Here is a 22,719-nt window from a genome sequence, read left to right on the forward strand (position 1 = left end):
AACCACAAAGAATAAGAAGGAAAACCCCAAAGATGCATTTCTGCTGAGGCTGAAATTAGCTGTTCATTGCCTCTCATCTCCAGGGAGTCCCTATTTGTTTTGTTGAACACTGGACTAACACTGGGAAAATATTCCCTCCTCCTGAATATTTGCCCTTTAGCACATTGCCAGAGCTCTGCAGAGTGATGAATCACTCCTCAGTGACAGCAGTGCTGCTAGGGCTCATCTGTTACAGGAGCACTGTTCTTGGTGCACCTCCTGGGGATGTCCTGCCGGGACCCAAAGCCTGTGGATATAAAGATGTGGGCAACAAGAACGTGGAGCACCTGGAACAGTGCATCCAGCTCTGGGCTCCCCAGCTCAGGAGGGACAGGGATCTGCTGGGGAGAGTCCAAGGGAGGGCTTCAAGGATGCTGAAGGGACTGCAGCACTGCCTGGGGAGGAGAGGCTGAGAGCCCTGGGGCTGTTCAGTCTGCAGAGGAGAAGGCTGAGAGGGATCTGATCAATGTCTATCAAGGTCTCAGTGCTGGGGGTCAGGAGGGAGGGGACAGGGACAGGCTCTGCTCAGCTGCACCCTGGGATAGGACAAGGGGCAATGGATATCAACTCCATCACAGGTGGTTCCACCTCAATATGGGGAGGAACTTCTGCCCTGTGAGGGTCCCAGAGCCCTGGAGCAGGCTGCCCAGAGAGGTTGTGGAGTCTCCTTCCCTGGAGCCTTCCCAGCCCTGTCTGGATGTGTTCCTGTGTGCCCTGTGCTGGATTCTCTGCTCCTGCTCTCGAGGGGAGGTTGGACCTCATGATCTCTAGAGGTCCTTGCCAATTCCTGACATCCCACCATCCATATAAAGCAACCGTGGACACCATGGTGATATCAGGCACTGCTTGAACCAACTACTCACTCCAGCAGGGCTGCAGGGACGCTTGGCACTGAGATGCATCCCTGGAAACGTGTAGAGGTGAAGCCAGAGTTTCAGTAGGAGCCATCCAAGGCTGGAGCAGAGGAGGGCAGAGGCAGCTGCAGTGGCACCATGAGCAGCACTTGGCTCACAACAGCAATGGACATGGCAAGAGAGACATGCAGTGAATTCATGGGAGAGTAAAGCAGCAGGTGGAGGGCAGCTGGCTGCCATGGCTCAGGTAGACTTCCTTGTAGTCCCTTCTGTGGTGCCCTGGTGAGGGACATAAATGGAATGGAATGGAAGAGAAGAGAGAAGGGAAGGGAAGGGAAGGGAAGGGAAGGGAAGGGAAGGGAAGGGAAGGGAAGGGAAGGGAAGGGAAGGGAAGGGAAGGGAAGGGAAGGGAAGGGAAGGGAAGGGAAGGGAAGGGAAGGGAAGGGAAGGGAAGGGAAGGGAAGGGAAGGGAAGGGAAGGGAAGGGAAGGGAAGGGAAGGGAAGGGGAGAATTAACCAGGTTGGAAAAGACCTTTGAGATCATCCAGTCCAACCTCTCACCCAACACCATCTGATCAACTCAACCATGGCACCAAGGGCCTCATCCAGGCTCTTCCTAAACACCTCCAGGGATGGGGACTTCACCACCTCCCTGGGCAGCACCTTCCAAGGGCCAATCTCTCTTTCTAAGAAGAAATTTTTGCTAACACTGAGCCTAAACCTCCCCTGGCACAGCTTGAGACTGTGTCCTCTTGTTCTGGTGCTGCTTGCCTGCCTAGGAAAAGAGACCAACCCCCACCTGGCTACAACCTTCCTTCAGGGAGTTGGAGAGAGCAAGAAGGTCTCCCCTGAGCCTCTTCTCCATGGTCAAGAAACAAATTATATGGGTCAAAAGTGTCTGAAAGGTCACAAGAAAGAGCAGGGAAGAATGTAGATTTTTTTTTCCCCTCACAGCTACTAACACAGGAGCAGAGAGGTGTCCTGCCTGGATGTGAAGCCATATGGGTACAGGTTAGGAGCTGCCCTGCTGGAGAGCAGCTCCATGGAGGAAGACCTTGGAGTGCTGGGGGGCAGCAAGTTCTGCATGGGACAGCAATGTGCCCTGGGGGCCAAGAGAGCCAAGGGGATCCTGGGGGGCAGCAAGAAAAGTGTGGCCAGCAGGGCTGGGGAGGTTCTGCTCCCCCTCTGCTCTGCCCTGCTGAGACCACAGCTGCAATCCTGTGTCCAGCTCTGGGCTCCCCAATGCCAGAGAGACAGAGAGCTGCTGGGGAGAGTCCAAGGGAGAGCCAGGAGGATGCTTAGGGGACTTGAGCATCTCCCCTGTGGAGAGAGACTGAGAGCCCTGGGGCTGTTTAGTCTGGAGGAGAGAAGGCTGAGAGGGATCTGATCAATGTCTATCAATAGCTGAGGGCTGGGGGCCAAGTGGAGGGGGCCAAGCTCTTTTCAGCAATGTGCAGTAAGGAGACAAGAAACAACAGGTTCAAGCTTGAACATAGAAGACTTCACCTCAACTGTCCCAGGCAAGCAGCACCAGAACAGGAGGACACAGTCTCAAGCTGTACCAGGGGAAGTTTAGGCTGAAGGTGAGGAGAAAGTCCACAGAGAGAGTTGTTGGCCATTGGGATGTGCTACCCAGGGAGGTGGTGGAGTCCCCATCCCTGGAGGTGTTCAAGAGGGGATTGGATGTGGCACTTGGAGCCATGGTTTGATAGTCAGGAGGTCTTGGGTGACAGGTTGGACTTGATGACCTCTGAGGTCTTTTCCAACCTTATTGATTCTATGATTCAACATGAGGAGAAACTTCTTTGCAGTGAGGGTGGCAGAGCCCTGGAGCAGGCTGCCCAGAGAGGTTGTGGAGCCTCCTGCTCTGGAGCCTTTCCAACCCCACCTGGATGCCTTCCTGTGCAGACTGCCCTGGGTGCTCTGCTCTGGCAGGGGGCTTGGACTGGATGAGCTCTGGAGGTCCCTTCCAGCCTCTAATGTTCTGTGAGCCTGTGAGGTGCAGTTTCATCTCTGGCCTGGCTGTGCTTAGTGACAGCATTCAACCAGACCTATGAACCCCAGGCCTAAAGGAAAAGGAAGGGTTGAGAAGAAAGGCTTTTTGCTGGAGCAGTTTGTAGTCCAGTAATGAAATGGCAGGGTCAGTCCTGAAGTGCACTGCAAGAGCCATCCACTCAGAGAAGTCTTCAATTACCACTCAGGCACAAACATTTTGAGAGGAAGACTTCTGGGCAGGGTGAGGAACCCTGGATGGCTTCCTCACTCTGATGAGGTTTCCATAGAGCAGGTAGAGCAGCTGCCAAGTTCTAAGCAATCCCCTCTCAGCCAGCTCCTTTCTTTCACTCCCCACACGACCAAACATGATGAGCTCACATTCTGAAGGTATGGCCTGCCAGCTTTCATCCCCACTTAATCATACTGAGCACTCTGACCTTACAAAAGATTCCAAACACCTTCAGTCCTGTGTCCAGTTCTGGGCCCCTCAATTTAAGAAGGACATTGAGAGCCAGAGAAGGGCAACAAGGCTGGGGAGGGGTCTGGAGCACAGCCCTGGGAGGAGAGGCTGAGGGAGCTGGGGTTGCTTAGCCTGCAGAAGAGGAGGCTCAGGGGAGACCTTCTTGCTCTCTCCAACTGCCTGCAGGGAGGTTGTAGCCAGCTGGGGGTTGGTCTCTTCTCCCAGGCAGCCAGCACCAGAACAAGAGCACACAGTCTCAAGCTGTGCCAGGGGAGGTTCAGGCTGGATGTTAGGAAGACATGTTGGTTTTTTCCAGCTGTATCACTTGGCCTAATCAATAATTTTCCTCCTCCTGTGAACTGTGGGATTTTAATCATGTTGTTTGCCTCTAGTACTCGTGGATAATATGCTCCAAAAGGGCTGAGTTAGGACAGGGGAAAGCAAAGGATCAAAACCCCCAGTGGCTAATCCCTTAGGCCAAGGGTGTGAGGTGATTACACTTCTGGGAATGTTATCTGAACACTTTTTAAGCCTCACATTTGGCAGGCCAGTTGGAACCAGAGCAGGATCTTGATGTGACAGTTCTTCACCTCAGGATGGGGCACCAGCTGTGGCTGGTGAAGGTGTTGCAGCTCATCCCCATCCATGGGAGTGCTGAAGGAGCCATTCACTTGTGACCATCAGCCTTGTGGAGATGAGTCTCTACCTGAGAGCTCTTGGAGCTCTGGAGGCTCCACCAGAGGATGAGGTTGCCTGTTTCTGGTGCAGGTCCCCACACCAGCCAGCCACCAGGTCATGACTGGGCCTCTTCCCAGGTGTCTGAGTCTTGTCTCCAGAGACACCAGGTCTGCTGCTTCAGTACTCCAGCTGTGGGCTCAGCAGAGTGGAGCAGAGGGGCAGAATCCCCTCCCTGGCCCTGCTGGCCACACTTCTCTTGCTGCAGCCCAGGCTCTGCTTGGCTTTCCGGGCTGCAAGTGCACACTGAGAGCTCCTGGTGAGCTTCTCCTCCCCCAGCACCCCCAAGGCTCTCTCCTCAGGGCTGCTTTCCAGCCAGTCCCTGCCCAGCCTGCATTTGTGCCTGGGGTTGCCTCAATCCAGGTGCAGGACCCTGCCCTTGGTCTTGTTGAAGCTCCTGAGGTTGGCTTGTGCCCAGCTCTGCAGCCTGTCCAGGTCCCTCTGGATGGATCCCTTCCCTCCAGCTGTCTGCTGCACCACACAGCTTGGTGCCATCAGCAACCCTGCCGAGGGTGCACTCAGTGCCACTGTCCATGGCACCAACAAGAGATTGGCCCTTGGGATGTGCTGCCCAGGGAGGTGGTGGAGTCCCCATCCCTGGAGGTGTTTGGGAAGAGCCTGGCTGAGGCCCTTGGTGCCATGGTTCAGTTGATCAGATGGCATTGGGTGAGAGGTTGGGCTGGGTGATCTCAAAGGTATTTTCTAACCTGGTTAATTCTATTCTATTCTATTCTATTCTATTCTATTCTATTCTATTCTATTCATCCACCAGCACCACCAAGGCCTTTCCTTCAGGGCTCCTCTCAAGTCAAACCCTGCCCAGCCCATATCAGTGCTTGGGATTGCCCCAACCCAGTTGCAGGACCTTGCACTTGGCCTCGTTGAACTTCATGAGGGTAGCTTGGCCTCACCTCTCTGAGCTCCACAGGGTTCAGGCTCGTGTACCGTGAGCCCTTCATAAGTTTTATGGGCACCACACTTAGCTGCAAAAGAGCTCACCACATCTTACACACACTCTGAGCTCTTTCAGCTGAAGTCAGACTCCTTTCTAGAACACAGGGGATTTCAGGGGGCTCATGCTTGGGCCCAAGGCTCCTGCTGCAAAGAGCCTCAAATGAAGGTGCTGGCAGAACATGCTGTGGAGTTTGGCTGCCACACTGGCCCAGCTCCCATTCAGTTCTGTATTGCATCAATCAGATAAAAAGGGGAGGTATAGAATAGAATAGAATGGAATGGAATGGAATGGAATGGAATGGAATGGAATGGAATGGAATAGAATAGAATAGAATAGAATAGAATAGAATAGACTAGACTAGACTAGACTAGAATAGAATAGAATAGAATAGAATAGAATAGAATAGAATAAACCAGGTTAGAAGAGACCTTCAAGATTGAGTCCAACCCATCAACCAATCCAACACCACCTAAACAACTAACCCATGGCACCAAGCACCCCAGCAAGTCTCCTCCTGAACACCTCCAGGGATGGGGACTCCAACACCTCCCTGGGCAGCACATCCCAATGGGCAATCACTCTCTCTGTGTAGAATTTCTTCCTAACCTCCAACCTAAACCTCCCCTGGCACAGCTTCAGACTGTGTCCTCTTGTTCTGGCGCTGGTTGCCTGGGAGAAGAGACCAACCCCCACTTGGCTACAACCTCCCTTCAGGGAGTTGCAGAGAGCAATAAGGTCACCCTTGAGTCTCCTCCTCTCCAGGCTAAGCAACCCCAGCTCCCTCAGCCTCTCCTCACAGGGCTGTGTTCCAAGCCCCTCACCAACTTTGTTGCCCTTCTCTGGATTCGTTCCAGCAAGTCAACCTCCTTCCTAAACTGAGGGGCCCAGAACTGGACACAGGACTCAAGGTGTGGCCTAAGCAGTGCAGTTTCCAGGGGCACAATGACCTCCCTGCTCCTGATGCAGGCCAGGATGCCATTGGCCCTCCTGGCTGCCTGGGCACACTGCTGGCTCATGTTCAGCCTACCATCAGCCAGCACCCCCAGGTCCCTCTCTGCCTGGCTGCTCTCAGCCACTCTGACCCCAGCCTGTAGCACTGCCTGGGGTTGCTGTGGCCAATGTGCAGCCCCTGGCACTTGGATGTGTTCAATCTCCTGCCCTTGGCCTCTGCCCATCTGCCCAGCCTGGCAAGGTCCCTCTGCAGAGCTCTCCTACCCTCTAACAGATCAACTCCTGCCCCCAGCTTGCTGTCAGCTGCACATTTACTGATGCTGGACTCCATCCCCTCCTCCAGATCATCAATCAAGATATTGAACAGGCTGGGGCCCAGCACTGATCCCTGGGGCACAGCACTGGTGCCTGGCTGCCAGCTGGCTGTGGCACCATTCACCACCACTCTCTGGGCTCAGCCTCCAGCCAGTTCCTAACCCAGCTCAGAGAGCTGCTGTCCCAGCCAGGGGCTGACAGCTTGGCCAGCAGTTTGCTGTGGGGGATGGTGTCCAAGGCCTTGCTGAAGTGAAGGCAGCCTCTATCCACAGCCTGCCCCACAGCCACCAGGCACTCACCTGGGCATAGGAGCTCAGGTTGGTGAGGCAGGAGCTGCCCTTCCTAACTCCATGCTGGCTGGGCCTGAGCCCTTGGCCATTCCTAAATCCATGATCCCTTGGCCCTTCCTAAATCCATGCTGGCTGGCCCTGATCCCTTGGCCATCCTGGATGTTAGCAAGAAATTCTTCCCAGAAAGAGTAAGTGGCCACTGGGATGTGCTGCCCAGGGAGGTGGTGGAGTCCCCTCCCTGGAGGTGTTTAGGAAGAGCCTGGCTGAGGCCCTTGGTGCCATGGCTGAGTTGATCAGATGGTGCTGGGGGAGAGGTTGGACCTGATGATCTCTGAGGTCTTTTCCAACCTGGTTAATTCTGTAATCCTGTGATTCTATTTCACACACAAGACAGGATGGATAAATCAAAGGCAGTTTGCAAGGCCAGAAGAATCTCTCAGTAGTGTTGTGCCCAAGGCTGAGCCCCACACCAAGCAACCACCTGGCCACTGATACTCAGAGCAGCCCTGGGCTGGTTTCTGAAGAGGCAGAAGAGAGTCCAAGAAAGGTAAGTGAATGCCTCTCATGGGAAAGCAACTCTCTAGGGAGTGATCTTCCATAAATGCATTCCTCATCTGGCTAACCACAAAGAATAAGAAGGAAAACCCCAAAGATGCATTTCTGCTGAGGCTGAAATTAGCTGTTCATTGCCTCTCATCTCCAGGGAGTCCCTATTTGTTTTGTTGAACACTGGACTAACACTGGGAAAATATTCCCTCCTCCTGAATATTTGCCCTTTAGCACATTGCCAGAGCTCTGCAGAGTGATGAATCACTCCTCAGTGACAGCAGTGCTGCTAGTGCTCATCTGTTACAGGAGCACTGTTCTTGGTGCACCTCCTGGGGATGTCCTGCCGGGACCCAAAGCCTGTGGATATAAAGATGTGGGCAACAAGAACGTGGAGCACCTGGAATATTGCATCCAGCTCTGGGCTCCCCAGCTCAGGAGGGACAGGGATCTGCTGGGGAGAGTCCAAGGGAGGCTGCAAGGATGCTGAAGGGACTGCAGCACTGCCTGGGGGGGAGAGGCTGAGAGCCCTGGGGCTGTTCAGTCTGCAGAGGAGAAGGCTGAGAGGGATCTGATCAATGTCTATCAAGGTCTCAGTGCTGGGGGTCAGGAGGGAGGGGACAGGGACAGGCTCTGCTCAGCTGCACCCTGGGATAGGACAAGGGGCAATGGATATCAACTCCATCACAGGTGGTTCCACCTCAATATGGGGAGGAACTTCTGCCCTGTGAGGGTCCCAGAGCCCTGGAGCAGGCTGCCCAGAGAGGTTGTGGAGTCTCCTTCTCTGGAGCCTTCCCAGCCCTGTCTGGATGTGTTCCTGTGTGACCTGTGCTGGATTCTCTGCTCCTGCTCACGAGGGGAGGTTGGACCTCATGATCTCTAGAGGTCCTTGCCAATTCCTAACATCCCACCATCCATATAAAGCAACCATGGACACCATGGTGATATCAGGCACTGCTTGAACCAACTACTCACTCCAGCAGGGCTGCAGGGATGCTTGGCACTGAGATGCATCCCTGGAAACGTGTAGAGGTGAAGCCAGAGTTTCAGTAGGAGCCATCCAAGGCTGGAGCAGAGGAGGGCAGAGGCAGCTGCAGTGGCACCATGAGCAGCACTTGGCTCACAACAGCAATGGACATGGCAAGAGAGACATGCAGTGAATTCATGGGAGAGTAAAGCAGCAGGTGGAGGGCAGCTGGCTGCCATGGCTCAGGTAGACTTCCTTGTAGTCCCTTCTGTGGTGCCCTGGTGAGGGACATAAATGGAATGGAATGGAAGAGAAGAGGGAAGGGAAGGGAAGGGAAGGGAAGGGAAGGGAAGGGAAGGGAAGGGAAGGGAAGGGAAGGGAAGGGAAGGGAAGGGAAGGGAAGGGAAGGGAAGGGAAGGGAAGGGAAGGGAAGGGAAGGGAAGGGAAGGGAAGGGAAGGGAAGGGAAGGGAAGGGAAGGGAAGGGAAGGGAAGGGAAGGGAAGGGAAGGGAAGGGAAGGGAAGGGAAGGGAAGGGAAGGGAAGGGAAGGGAAGGGAAGGGAAGGGAAGGGAAGGGAAGGGAAGGGAAGGGAAGGGAAGAAGAGAATTAACCAGGTTGGAAAAGACCTTTGAGATCATCCAGTCCAACCTCTCACCCAGCACCATCTGATCAACTCAACCCTGGCACCAAGGGCCTCATCCAGGCTCTTCCTAAACACCTCCAGGGATGGGGACTTCACCACCTCCCTGGGCAGCACCTTCCAAGAGCCAATCTCTCTTTCTAAGAAGAAATTTTTGCTAACACTGAGCCTAAACCTCCCCTGGCACAGCTTGAGACTGTGTCCTCTTGTTCTGGTGCTGGGTGCCTGGGAGAAGAGACCAACCCCCACCTGGCTACAACCTTCCTTCAGGGAGTCGGAGAGAGCAAGAAGGTCTCCCCTGAGCCTCCTCTTCTCCATGGTCAAGAAACAAATTATATGGGTCAAAAGTGTCTGAAAGGTCACAAGAAAGAGCAGGGAAGAATGTAGATATTTTTTTCCCCCTCACAGCTACTAACACAGGAGCAGAGAGGTGTCCTGCCTGGATGTGAAGCCATATGGGTACAGGTTAGGAGCTGCCCTGCTGGAGAGCAGCTCCATGGAGGAAGACCTTGGAGTGCTGTGGGGCAGCAAGTTCTGCATGGGACAGCAATGTGCCCTGGGGGCCAAGAGAGCCAAGGGCATCCTGGGGGGCAGCAAGAAAAGTGTGGCCAGCAGGGCTGGGGAGGTTCTGCTCCCCCTCTGCTCTGCCCTGCTGAGACCACAGCTGCAATCCTGTGTCCAGCTCTGGGCTCCCCAGTTCCAGAGACAGAGACCTGCTGGGGAGAGGCTAAAGGAGAGCCAGGAGGATGCTTAGGGGACTTGAGCATCTCTGCTGTGAAGAGAGACTGAGAGCCCTGGGGCTGTTTAGTCTGGAGAGGAGAAGGCTGAGAGGGATCTGATCAATGTCTATCAATAGCTGAGGGGTGGGGGGCAAGGGGAGGGGGCCAAGCTCTTTTCAGCAATGTGCAGTAAGGAGACAAGACACAACAAGTTCAAGCTTGAACATAGAAGACTTCACCTCAACTGTCCCAGGCAAGCAGCACCAGAACAGGAGGACACAGTCTCAAGCTGTACCAGGGGAAGTTTAGGCTGAAGGTGAGGAGAAAGTTCACAGAGAGAGTTGTTAGCCATTGGGATGTGCTGCCCAGGGAGGTGGTGGAGTCCCCATCCCTGAAGGTGTTCAAGAGGGGATTGGATGTGGCACTTGGAGCCATGGTTTAATAGTCAGGAGGTCTTGGGTGACAGGTTGGACTTGATGACCTCTGAGGTCTTTTCCAACCTTATTGATTCTATGATTCAACATAAGGAGAAACTTCTTTGCAGTGAGGGTGGCAGAGCCCTGGAGCAGGCTGCCCAGAGAGGTTGTGGAGCCTCCTGCTCTGGAGCCTTTCCAACCCCACCTGGATGCCTTCCTGTGCAGACTGCCCTGGGTGCTCTGCTCTGGCAGGGGGCTTGGACTGGATGAGCTCTGGAGGTCCCTTCCAGCCTCTAATGTTCTGTGAGCCTGTGAGGTGCAGTTTCATCTCTGGCCTGGCTGTGCTTAGTGACAGCATTCAACCAGACCTATGAACCCCAGGCCTAAAGGAAAAGGAAGGGCTGAGAAGAAAGGCTTTTTGCTGGAGCAGTTTGTAGTCCAGTAATGAAATGGCAGGGTCAGTCCTGAAGTGCACTGCAAGAGCCATCCACTCAGAGAAGTCTTCAATTACCACTCAGGCACAAACATTTTGAGAGGAAGACTTCTGGGCAGGGTGAGGAACCCTGGATGGCTTCTTCATTCTGATGAGGTTTCCATAGAGCAGGTAGAGCAGCTGCCAAGTTCTAAGCAATCCCCTCTCAGCCAGCTCCTTTCTTTCACTCCCCACATGACCAAACATGATGAGCTCACATTCTGAAGGCATGGCCTGCCAGCTTTCATCCCCACTTAATCATACTGAGCACTCTGACCTTACAAAAGATTCCAAACACCTTCAGTCCTGTGTCCAGTTCTGGGCCCCTCAATTTAAGAAGGACATTGAGAGACCTGAAGGTGTCCAGAGAAGGGCAACAAGGCTGGGGAGGGGTCTGGAACACAGCCCTGTGAGGAGAGGCTGAGGGAGCTGGGGTTGCTTAGCCTGGAGAAGAGAAGGCTCAGGGGAGACCTTCTTGCTCTCTCCAACTCCCTGCAGGGAGGTTGTAGCCAGCTGGGGGTTGGTCTCTTCTCCCAGGCAGCCAGCACCAGAACAAGAGGACACAGTCTCAGGCTGTGCCAGGGGAGGTTCAGGCTGGATGTTAGGAAGACATGTTATTTTTTTCCAGCTGTATCACTTGGCCTAATCAATAATTTTCCTCCTCCTGTGAACTGTGGGATTTTAATCATGTTGTTTGCCTCTAGTACTTGTGGATAATATGCTCCAAAAGGGCTGAGTTAGGACAGGGGAAAGCAAAGGATCAAAACCCCCAGTGGCTAATCCCTTAGGCCAAGGGTGTGAGGTGATTACACTTCTGGGAATGTTATCTGAACACTTTTTAAGCCTCACATTTGGCAGGCCAGTTGGAACCAGAGCAGGATCTTGATGTGACAGTTCTTCACCTCAGGATGGGGCACCAGCTGTGGCTGGTGAAGGTGTTGCAGCTCATCCCCATCCATGGGAGTGCTGAAGGAGCCATTCACTTGTGACCATCAGCCTTGTGGAGATGAGTCTCTACCTGAGAGCTCTTGGAGCTCTGGAGGCTCCACCAGAGGATGAGGTTGCCTGTTTCTGGTGCAGGTCCCCACACCAGCCAGCCACCAGGTCATGGCTGGGCCTCTTCCCAGGTGTCTGAGTCTTGTCTCCAGAGACACCAGGTCTGCTGCTTCAGTACTCCAGCTGTGGGCTCAGCAGAGTGGAGCAGAGGGGCAGAATCCCCTCCCTGGCCCTGCTGGCCACACTTCTCTTGCTGCAGCCCAGGCTCTGCTTGGCTCTCTGGGCTGCAAGTGCTGACTGCTGGCTCCTGTTGAGCTTCTCCTGTTGAGCCAGGGGAGGTTTAGGCTGGATGTTAGGAAGAAATTCTTCCCAGCAAGAGAGATTGGCCCTGGGGATGTGCTGCCTGGGGAGGTGGTGGAGTCCCCATCCCTGGAGGTGTTTAGGAAGTGCCTGGCTGAGGCACTTGGTGCCATGGTTTAGTTGATCAGATGGTGTTGGGTGACAGGCTGGACTTGATGATCTCTGAAGTCTCTTCCAACCTTATTGATTCTATGATTCTATGATTCCATGACCTGCTTACTTTGTGTCTAGGCACAGAGTAGTGGTGGGGGGAGTCTCACTGTCTGCCTTTGGAGTGCTCTTTACTAGGGCATCCTGCTTCTGCTTTCCTCCTGTTTGCAGCTGACATGCCATACTTCAAAGGGAAAAGGCTGCAAAAGAGAGCAGTGGCTCCACCTGAGCTGTGATCACAGGGAGGAAGGGGATGATGCAGTGCTAGAGGCTCTCCAGATAGCTGATCTGGCTTCCACATCTCATCGCTGCCATCTCTTTGTTTGCATTGTGGCCCAGGTGGCTTGCAGTGGCTGGGGAAACCAGGAGACATTTAAAGCAGCTCACAATGCTGCCTTGTAAGGCTTTCACTCTGCTGGAACAGCACAGAAGGGCTGGCTGAAGGGCTGACCCCTGCCTGGTACTGCCTGCCATGCTTCTGGCCTCTGTACTCTGCAGCAGATGATAATCCCAGCTCAAGGAGGTCCTCAGGGAACTGTTTGAAAGGGACCAGTGAGGAGGCACAAAAATAATGAAGGGAGTGGAAGATCTTCCTTGTGAGGAGAGCCTGAGGGAGCTGAAGGCTCTGGAGCTTGGGGAGGAGGAGCCTGAGGGTGACCTCATTGCTGTTGCTAAAGCTGTGCAGGGGCAGTGCCCAGAGGCTGGAGCCAGGCTCTGCTGGGGGATGCCCACTGCCAGCCCAAGGGGCAGTGGTGGAAGCTGAGGCAGAGGAAGTGCCATGCAAACAGGAGGAACAATTTTATAACTTTGAGGGTGACAGAGCCCTGGAGCAGGCTGCCCAGGGGGTTGTGGATTCTCCCTCTCTGGGGATATTCCAACCCCACCTGGATGTGCTCCTGTGTGATCTGCTCTGGGTGCTCCTGCTCTGGCAGTGGGTTGGACTGGCTGAGCTTTCCAGGTTCCTTCAGCCCCTAACATTCTGTAACTGTGATACTCATGATGAAGGACAACCTGAATCAGTGCCCTGCTGCCCTTGAAACATAGGTTTGCAGATTAAGTCAATATGGCATTTTACTTTCCTTCCCTGGCATCCAGTCCCAACATGAGCTGAGCAGACAGGGTTCGGGTTAACCTTACCTAGCATCAGAAACTCTCCATGCCAGTGTTTACAGCAAAGGCAGCCATCTGACACTCTTTCCAGTGCATGGAGAAGAGCAGAAAACTCATGAGAGAGCTCATCATGAGGATGTTTAAGTGAGTGCTAACACTGACAGTGCAGAAGTTTCTAATTCTCTCACTTTGCAACAAAGAGCACCTAAAGCACTGCCTGAGACATCTGCCTACAGCCACCTAACACAGAATCACAGAGTGGGCTGGGGTGGGTTGTGTTGAGTTGGGTTGGAAGGGACCTCCAAAGGGCATCCAGCCCAACTCCCTGCACTCAGCAGGGACATCCTCCCCTGCAGCAGGCTGCTCACAGCCTTCTCCAGCTTCACCTTCAATAGCTCCAGGCATGGAGCCTCAACCACCTCCCTGGGCAACCTCCTGCAGTGTCCCAGCAGCCTCCTGCTGCAGAACTTGTTGCTCACATCCAACCCCAATCTGCTCTGCTCTCATTCCAAACCATTGCCCCTGGGCCTGTCCCTGCAGGCCTTTGCCAACAGTCCCTCTGCAGCCTTCTTTTAGCCCCCTTCAGGTCCTGGCAGGCTGCTCTTAGGGCTGCCTGCAGCCTTCTTTTCTCCCCCAGCTCCCTCAACCTGGCCTCCCGGCAGAGCTGCTCCAGCCCCCTGACCATCTTGGTGGCCTCCTCTGGAGCCTCTCCATCAGCTCCATGTCCTTCCTGTGGCACCTGGTGACATGAATGCTCTCTTCATGTCTGAAATGGAAGACCCATGATAGAGTAGAGCATGCTAGACAGCAGCTCTGAGACCTGCCAGTTGAACTGCACCTTAGATCAGGAGTAGAAGGTGAGGCAGGAGAACCAAATTTCACTCACTGCCTCCACCTGAAAGAGCAGAGATGCCATGTACTATGGAAAGGAAAGTGATTGCTGTCTCTCTGAGTTATGCCTTGTGCTCTTCCACCATGCACAGCAGCCCCATTAAGTGGGTCAGAGAGTTGCTATTGTAGGCCTCTGCCTAAGATCTCTTATTCATAACGACACCTTTGACAGTTGTGTGTTTGGAGCAGAGAGATAAAAGCTGTGTGGGAAATCTAATTAAGCATTTTAAGGTGCTGGTATTGGCCTCAGCCTGGAGATGCCACAGTTGCAAGCTAATTGTGTGAGCCCCAGTGTGATGCACTGCTTATAAACCTTAATGATGCTGAAGGGACTGCAGCACTGCCCTGTGAGGAGAGGCTGAGAGCCCTGGGGCTGTTCAGTCTGCAGAGGAGAAGGCTGAGAGGGATCTGATCAATGTCTATCAATAGCTGAGGGCTGAGGGTCAGGAGGGAGGGGACAGGGACAGGCTCTGCTCAGCTGCACCCTGGGATAGGCCAAGGGGCAATGGATATAACCCCAGCACAGGAGGCTCCACCTCAGCATGAGGAGGAACTTCTTCCCTGTGAGGGTCCCAGAGCCCTGGAGCAGGCTGCCCAGAGAGGTTGTGGAGTCTCCTTCTCTGGAGCCTTCCCAGCCCTGTCTGGATGTGTTCCTGTGTGACCTGTGCTGGATTCCCTGCTCCTGCTCTGGCAGGGGGTTGGACTGGAAGATCTCCAGAGCTCCCTTCCAGCCCCTAACCTCCTGTGAGCCTGTGAAATTGCATCTCAAAAGTGAGGGAAATGAAATGAGATGGGAAGTGACCTTGTGAAGCAAATGCAAACATTTTCAACAGTGCTTTTTACATGCTGAACCCTTGGTTTCATTCATCTCCTACTCACAAGCCTCCTGGATTTTGAGGAGAAGCAAATCCAAGGAGATCCCTGCAGCTTTTCTTGAGGCTGAAAAGGGGAAGCCTGGTGTCAAATTCAAACAGCTTTCCAGGTTTCCCCTAACATCCTGTGCTCCTGTGATGAGCACTCAAAAGGTTTGGGAAACACAGCAGAGGACATCAACAAGAGAAGAATTGCCCTCAGAGGTGGAAATTTCCCTCAGCTGGATGTGCTCAGCCTTGCTCCTGGCTCTGACACTGATTGCTTCTTGAAGGCACAGGAAAGGCAGCGTTGGGTAGCTGTGACATAAACATTCCACACAGGAAATATCTTCTTAATGTTTGTTTTGGACAGTGGGTGGGGAAATGATTGTTCAGGAGCACATTTCATGCAGGAGGAAATACTCTGTTTAATTCCCAGTTTCTCTGCAGTCACATGGACCTGGATGATAGCAACATCTGAAGTGGTGCACTGGTGTCTACAGTGCCTGCAAAGGATGGGCCCTGGATGGCTGCAGGAGGTGGACTGCCTGTCTGGCACAGAGTGACCTTCCAGGCGTGGCCTGAGGCACCTCTGCAGCACTGCTTCATAGAGAGGAGAGGAGAGGAGAGGAGAGGAGAGGAGAGGAGAGGAGAGGAGAGGTTCGGAGAGGTTCGGAGAGGAGAGGTTCGGAGAGGAGAGGTTCGGAGAGGAGAGGAGAGGAGAGGAGAGGAGAGGAGAGGAGAGGAGAGGAGAGGAGAGGAGAGGAGAGGAGAGGAGAGGAGAGGAGAGGTTCGGAGAGGAGAGGAGAGGAGGGGAGGGGAGGGGAGGGGAGGGGAGGGGAGGGGAGGGGAGGGGAGGGGAGGGGAGGGGAGGGGAGGGGAGGGGAGGGGAGGGGTAGCATTGAATTGAATTGAATTGAATTGACCAGGTTGGAAAAGACCTTTGAGATCATCAAGTCCAATCTATCACCTAGCACTACCTGATCAACTGAACCATGGCACCAAGTGCCTCAGCCAGGCGCTTCCTAAACACCTCCAGGGATGGGGACTCCACCACCTCCTTGGGCAGCACATCCCCATGGCCAATCTCTCTGGCTGGGAAGAATTTCTTCCTAAAATCTAGCCTAAACTTCCCCTGCCACAGCTTGAGACTGTGTCCTTTTCTTCTGGGGCTGCTTGCCTGCCTAGGAGAAGAGACCAACCCCCACCTGGCTACAACCTCCCTTCAGGGAGTTGTAGAGAGCAAGAAGGTCTCCCCCGAGCCTCCTCTTCTCCAGGCTAAGCAACCCCAGCTCCCTCAGCCTCTCCTCACAGGGCTGTGCTCCAGACCCCTCCCCAGCCTCCTTGCCCTTCTCTGGACACCTTCAAGTCTCTCAATGTCCTTCTTAAACTGAGGAGCCCAGAACTGGACACAGGACTCAAGGTGTGGCCTCACCAGTGTTGAGCACAGGGCACAATGACCTCCCTGCTCCTGCTGGCCACACTGTTCCTGATGCAGGCCAGGATGCCCTTGGCCTTCTTGGCCCCCGGGCACGCTGCTGGCTCCTGTTCAGCTGCTCTCAACCACTACCCCCAGGTCCCTCTCTGCCTGGCTGCTCTCAGCCACTCTGACCCCAGCCTGTAGCTCTGCCTGGGGTTGTTGTGGCCAATGTGCAGCCCCTGGCACTTGGATGTGTTCAGTCTGCTGCCCTTGGCCTCTGCCCATCTGCCCAGCCTGGCAAGGTCCCTCTGCAGAGCTCTCCTTACCCTCTAACAGGTCAGCTCCTGCCTTAAGGATCATCAAGTCTAACCATAACCAAACTACTATGACCACTAAATGATTTCCACCACCTCTAGGCTCATCCATGTGAGCCAGAGAGACAGGATGGCAACCACAGGGACCTGGACAAGCTGGGGAGGTGACCCAGGTGAACCTCATGAGGTTCAACAAGAGCAAGTGCAGGGTTCTGCCCCTGGGCTGGAACAATCCTCACCATCAACACAGGCTGGGGGAGGAGGTGATAGAAAACAGCCCTGAGGAGAAGGCCTTGGGGGTGCTGATGGATGAGAAGCTGGCCAGGAGCAGGCAGTGTGAGCTTGCAGCACAGAAGGCCAAGGGCAGCCTGGGCTGCATCCAAAGCAGCATTGCCAGAGAGCCAGAGAGGTGATTCTGCCACTTGGCTCTGCTCTGGGGAGACCTCACCTGGAGTATTGTGTGCAGGGCTGGAGCCTTCAATACAGGGAGGACATGGAGCTGATGGAGAGGCTGCAGAGGAGGCCACCAAGATGGTCAGGGGGCTGGAGCAGCTCTGCTAGGAGGCCAGGCTGAGGGAGCTGGGGGTGTTCAGCCTGGAGAAGAGAAGGCTGCAGGCAGCCCTAAGAGCAGCCTGCCAGGACCTGAAGGGGGCTACAAGAAGGCTGCAGAGGGACTGTTGGCAAAGGCCTGCAGGGACAGGCCCAGGGGCAATGGTTTGGAATGAGAGCAGAGCAGATTGAGATTGGATGTGAGCAACAAGTTCTGCAGCAGGAGGCTGCTGGGACACTGCAAGAGGTTGCCCAGAGAGGTGTCTCAAATTCAAAGTGAATGAAGAGAAAGCTACAACAAATACCAATATCCAAGAGATTCTTCACGGAGAAGACAATAACCACCCAGTACAAACAATGGAGCCAGGGACAGGACCAAACCTGTGGGAGAAAACCCCCACAACACTCAGTGCTCTTTTGGCACACACTGGCAGGCTGCTCTTAGGGCTGCCTGGAGCCTTCCCTTGTGAGCCCAAAGGACAAAGTATACTCCTAATACTCTTGGGTACATAAAATATCCCTCAGGTGCTGCCCTAAGGTCTGGGCTTTCCTTCAAGAGCTCTGTTTTACAGTCAAGCACTTTGTAATCTTGCCTCTAAATGCACCTCCTTATTTGACAGTCCCAAGTGAGGGGAGAGATAAAACCTTAGTGCTGATCTTCCATTAACTGCTCTTGCTGCTACTCTTAGAGCTCCAGGTCCGAGTTTCACTTGAACTTTATTTCCCCTCTGAGACACAAGCCCTTTCCAGCCTCCCAGGGGGTCCATTTTCTTTTGCAACGGCTTGCCAATGGTTTCTTCAGAGGTTGTTTGAGTGGGATGGGTATTACTGGGCAGTCACCCTGCTGGGAGCATGCTTGAGCTCCGACGATTCCAACTCTTTCTTTGGCAGGAGGCTCCACAACTTTCAGTGGAACCTTGCCCGCGAGAGGAGAGAGAAGCAGGCTCCAAATGTTCTTGTAAGGAGGACGTCCTGTGAAGGCATCCAATCTGTAGCAGCCTCAGTGAGTAACACTGAAAATCGCAGAGTTCCTTCCAGCAGAACCTCTGGAAAACCATCAGGGCTGCTTGTGATGGAATCAGCTGAGCAGAAGTCACCAAAGAAGAAAGTTTTCTGGTAACAATCCAGGAAGAGAAACAAGAGATTGCAGCAGCCTGCAGAAATGGGAGGAAAGACAAAGCTTGCTGCCATTGCAAAGGGAGAAAGTCCTTCTGCCTCCAGGAGAGCGATTTTAGTCTGAGTCCAGAGTGATTTGAATGCTTCTGTGATTCTCTGGTGGGCCTGGGGAGAACAAGGGTGGGATTTGCAAAGGACATGCTGGGGTTAGGGAATACGTGGTGGGCTTGGAGAGAAATGGTTCTTCTTCTGTTGCATCGTCCCCATTGTCATTGTCTTTGGTGTCATCATCTTTATGCATCCCCCTCTTCCTCTCTATCTCCTTCTCCTCCTCCTTCTGCTCCTCTTTCTCCTTCTTCTCCTTCCTCTTCTGCTGCTGTGTCATACCTTCTTCTGCTGCATCATTCCCTTACATGTTGTGCTCTTCTTCTGTGTCAGGCTTTCTTCTTCCTCATAGAATGGTCCAGCTCAGAAGTTCCAAAGTTCCTCTAGTCTTACTCCCCCCCCAGTCAGCAGGGACATCCCCAACTAGATCAGGTTCCCCAGGGCTTCATTGAGTCTTACCTTGAATATCTGCAGGGAAGGAGCCTCAACCACCTCCCTGGGCAACCTGTTCCAGTCTTCCACCCCCCTCATAGTGAAGAATTTCTTCCTGATATCCAACCTAAATCTGCCCTTCTCTACTTTGAAGCCATTGCCCCTCGCTCTTGTCTGGCAGGCTGGACCACACAGTGTTTTCATGTCTTGGATCTGATGGCAGATGATTAGCTGTGCAAGTGAGTGGCATTAGTTACACGTGAATGATTCACTCAGTAATCGATTAGTAATGATCACAGGGCTTGTTTCACTCCAAGCCAAAATGCCTTGCTCACTGCTTTGGAATGGCTGTTCAAACAGCATCACTCTCTCCATTTTTGCAGCATCCTGGTTGACACTCCAGGCCCAGGGAAATTCAAGTTTCAGACCTTGGCATAAGCAGGAAGTTCTGCACAATGAGAGTGGTTGCCCAGGGCTCTGGTTGAGGCCCTGTCCCTGGGGACATTCAAGGTCAAACTTGAGATGGCCCTGAGCAGCCTGCTCTAGTTGGAGGTGTCCCTGCTGCCCGCAGGAGGGTTGGATCTCCAAGTCCAACCTTCTAACACCACCTCCATGACCACTACCCCAGTGCCACATCTACTCATTTTCAAGCCCCTTAAGCGTCCTCCAAGCCTTGCATGGGACAGGATTCGGCCCAAAGATAGAATCCAAATGAAACAGTCTCCTGTGGACTCAACATTTCCTCAGCATCAACATCTTCTGACAAAGCATTTGCCATTTGGCCCAAGCTGCATTTCCTGCTTTCTGTTGAAAGGTCCTGACTAGCTCAAGCCCACGTATGCCAAGTGATTCCTTTTGTGTCTTTGTGGTTTTCCTCTGCTCTGGAGTGAACTTCGAGCAAGCCTCATTCATTCAGTCAGTCATTCATTCACCCATCCATCTGCCCCACCATGGTAGTGACCATAAGAATAACAATGCTTGGCTGTTTTAAGCACATCACAAAGTGGAACGCTGTCACTTGGCCAGGCTTGCCCAGGCACGGGAGCATGGGCCAGGAATCCCCCTCTGCACCCACCCCAGTGCCAGCCCTGGCCCTCAGGGGCTGTGCCAACGCCTGCGAGCCCAAGGGGAGCCATGTGCAAAGTGCCTCCTCCTGGAGACGTCTCTAACTTCAGCCCACCCACGGCAACTGGGATGGCTCAGTCAAAGACTTGTCTGCATTTCTTTTTGCGTCTCCCTTTACACTATCTTTCCGTCCGAGATGAAAATCGCTGTCTGAGAGCTGAGCGCTGAGCCAACCAACTCACCACAAAAGGGACCGGCTGCCAGAGTCCAGAAAGGGTTAAGGCAGCAGTTGGAGAGGTTTGGGGTGACGTCGTGCTTCTGGACGCCTGAGAAGTCTCTTGAAGGTAGTTCCCCTCTGGTGAGGATGGGAGCGAGCCGAGGTCTGAAACCCGAGATCCCTCGCAGCCTGGAGCTGGTGAGGTCCCAGTAAAAGCTGATTGCCTGCTTTCCCTTCCCGAGCAGTCAGAGCGCTGCGCTGGCCCGGGCAGCATGGAGCGAGCCCCCTGGACACATGTGGGACTCATTCTCCTCCAGCTCCTGCTCGTCTGCTGCTTGCCAAGAGGTACCGTAAGCGAGCGTGCGCGTCCCGGCACGGCCGGACCAGCCCCGGCCGCTCGGCGCCGGCGGAGGGCTTTGAGCCCAAGCGCTGCCCTGGGAAGCGGAGAGGTCTGCAGGGACGGCAAGAAGGGGCTTTGCTCCACTTCTTTATTTATTTATTTCCTCGCTGGCACGGAGTCTGCGGGGGGGAGGGGGGCGGCGGGGTTGGGGGGTTGGGGAGGTTTGCCCAGGGATGCGATTGCCAGGCAAACTTAACAGCTTTTAAAGAGAAACAACTGGCTGGATTCCTTTGCCAATGGCCATCAAGAGCAGGGCATTGTGATCGCCGCGCTCGCCACTGCTTGCTTTTTTCCAGCACTGAGTGCTAAAGAAATGATGATGGTGATGATAAAACGAGCCGGGTAAGTCTCTGAATCGGACAGCGTGATTTGTTTAGTTTGGCAGGACAGGGACTTCCCAGCCACAACACCGAGAGTGAAGGCGAGGGAGGGGGGGAAAAAGCGAAGGAACAAAAGAAAACAAAAGCCACACATTGTTTCCAATCTGGGCTTTAGTCCTGCCAAAAGGCTTCTTTGGAAGGGGAAGCCTCTTTAAGGCAGAATGATCTCCTCTATGCTGCAGGCTCGCTCCAGTTCCTGCTGAACCAGCAGCTGTGGCTTCCTCTTGATAAGCTTAAGCAAAGGGCTTGAGCGCTGAGCACGGCTCTGCTGTGGGTCTGGCCACAAAGTCGGGCTCTTCACACCTGTAGCTGGCCAGGGCTGCTGGCACCGTCACAGGCTGCTTTCTCCAGAGATGTGGCCCCGAGGGTGGCAGGTGAGGTGCCCTCAGGTCACCCCCCCTTCGAGAGGAGGGCAGTGCCTCTTGCCAGGGGAGCTGACAGGTACAGGGGCACTCTGATCACAGCACACCAAGAAACCACCAGTGCTGAGCATGGCCCTTCAGAGCCTGCCTCACCAGAAGCCCAGAGAGGTTGTGGAGTCTCCTTCTCTGGAGCCTTCCCAGCCCTGTCTGGATGTGTTCCTGTGTGACCTGTGCTGGATTCTCTGCTCCTGCTCTGGCAGGGGGGGTTGGAATGGGTGATTTTCGAAGGTGCCTTCCAACATCCTATGATCCTATGAAGCCATGGCAAAGGGGCTTCCCTGCTGGCATCTCGGGGCCCAGGGTGCAGGTGATGGGGGTGACCAAGGACGCCTGCCCACCAGGCTGGCCACCCAAGTTCCCCGTGGGACACAGGCACAGGCAGCCTCTCCCCACGCCTGTCCCACACGCGCAGACTTGTCCCTGCGGTGGCCTGTCCCACCTCGCAGGCTGGCCAGGAGAGGTGGCTGTGTGGCACATGCTGGGGCACAGAGCAGGCAGGGCTGCTGAGGGCAGCTGGCAGCAGCCATGGGAGAGGCAGGAGGCGAAACAATGACGGGCAATTGGACGTGAGGGCTGTGGTCTTGGAAGGGAGAACGCCTGTTCCCCCTGACACCAGCTGCTGATGTGCCTGGAGCAGTGTGAGAAGGGCCAGGGGGGCATGTGCAGGAGAGCCATCCCCTTCAGCTCCTCTTCCTCACTCTGCACGCCCTGCCTTGCCGCTGGTGGAGCAACTGGCACAGGCACTTGCCCAGCAGAGAGCTGGCAGCATGAGAAAGGAGCTAGGAGCTCCGCTCCGGCAGTGGCAGAAGGGGAGCTCAGGGGAGCAGCTCAAAAGTGTGGTGGCCTTAGCATGTCAGGGCAGGTTGGGAAATAGCAATTTTGCCTCCTCCCCACAGATGCATCCAATTTTTTTCCACATTTATCACACCCAGTTGCACAGGGCCTGCCCCGAGAGCTGGGGGCAGGAGTTGGGGAGGTTTGGGAATTGATGTTTGGAATAAACTTGGAGCTCAAGTGACTCATATTTCCTTAAAAATATATGTGTGCTTGTGTGTGTTTCTGCCTATCTAAACCCTTCCCAACCTCCCTTCTCCTCCCTCTGTCTGGAGAAGTGGAGGCCAGATGCACTCAGACGCATCCAGATGCGTTCAATCTCAGCAAATGGGTTACTTCAGTTCACGTGTTTGGGTTCCTGGCACGGACAAAGGGAAGCAGACTTGCTTTGTAGTGCGCAGGAAGGCTGGGGTTGCTCGTTTTTGACCCCAAGGACACCTCGAGGGACTGCTAGGAGCTCCTGCAGGCCTGCTGGTGCCCAGGATTTGGCTCTTGGCTGGCACAAGCTCCCTTAGGGATGCGGATGTCACCCTCTTCCCTGCAGGACAAGGGCTGTGGTGCAGGGGCAGACGGAGAGGCAGGGCAGAGAGGCCAGCTGCCCACAGGGACAGCACCTGCCATTCTTGCTTAGGGCTGGACTACAGAGCCCGTGGGAGATGTAAGGAGTAAAAGGGGAGGTGGAGGCTCAGGGCTTTCGCTGCTCCCTGTGTGGGCTCTCTCTCTCTGGGTGACATTCGTTGCAAGGAAACTGCCAT

At 54.3% G+C, this 22,719-nt stretch overlaps 1 protein-coding gene across 1 annotated transcript in view; it reads left to right on the forward strand.

The window, feature by feature from the left end:
- The first annotated feature begins 20,079 nt into the window (after positions 1 to 20,079).
- PAMR1 (peptidase domain containing associated with muscle regeneration 1) overlaps positions 20,080 to 22,719 on the forward strand; it is a 115,957-nt gene continuing 113,317 nt past the window's right edge. The window contains exon 1 of the mRNA XM_054161408.1: positions 20,080 to 20,273. Within this exon, the coding sequence (XP_054017383.1) occupies positions 20,201 to 20,273 (73 nt within the window). The 5' untranslated portion in view covers positions 20,080 to 20,200. The remainder of the gene's footprint in view (positions 20,274 to 22,719) is intronic.

The sequence above is a fragment of the Dryobates pubescens genome, chromosome 5, assembly GCF_014839835.1.
Source record: "Dryobates pubescens isolate bDryPub1 chromosome 5, bDryPub1.pri, whole genome shotgun sequence".
Classification (NCBI taxonomy): domain Eukaryota; kingdom Metazoa; phylum Chordata; class Aves; order Piciformes; family Picidae; genus Dryobates; species Dryobates pubescens.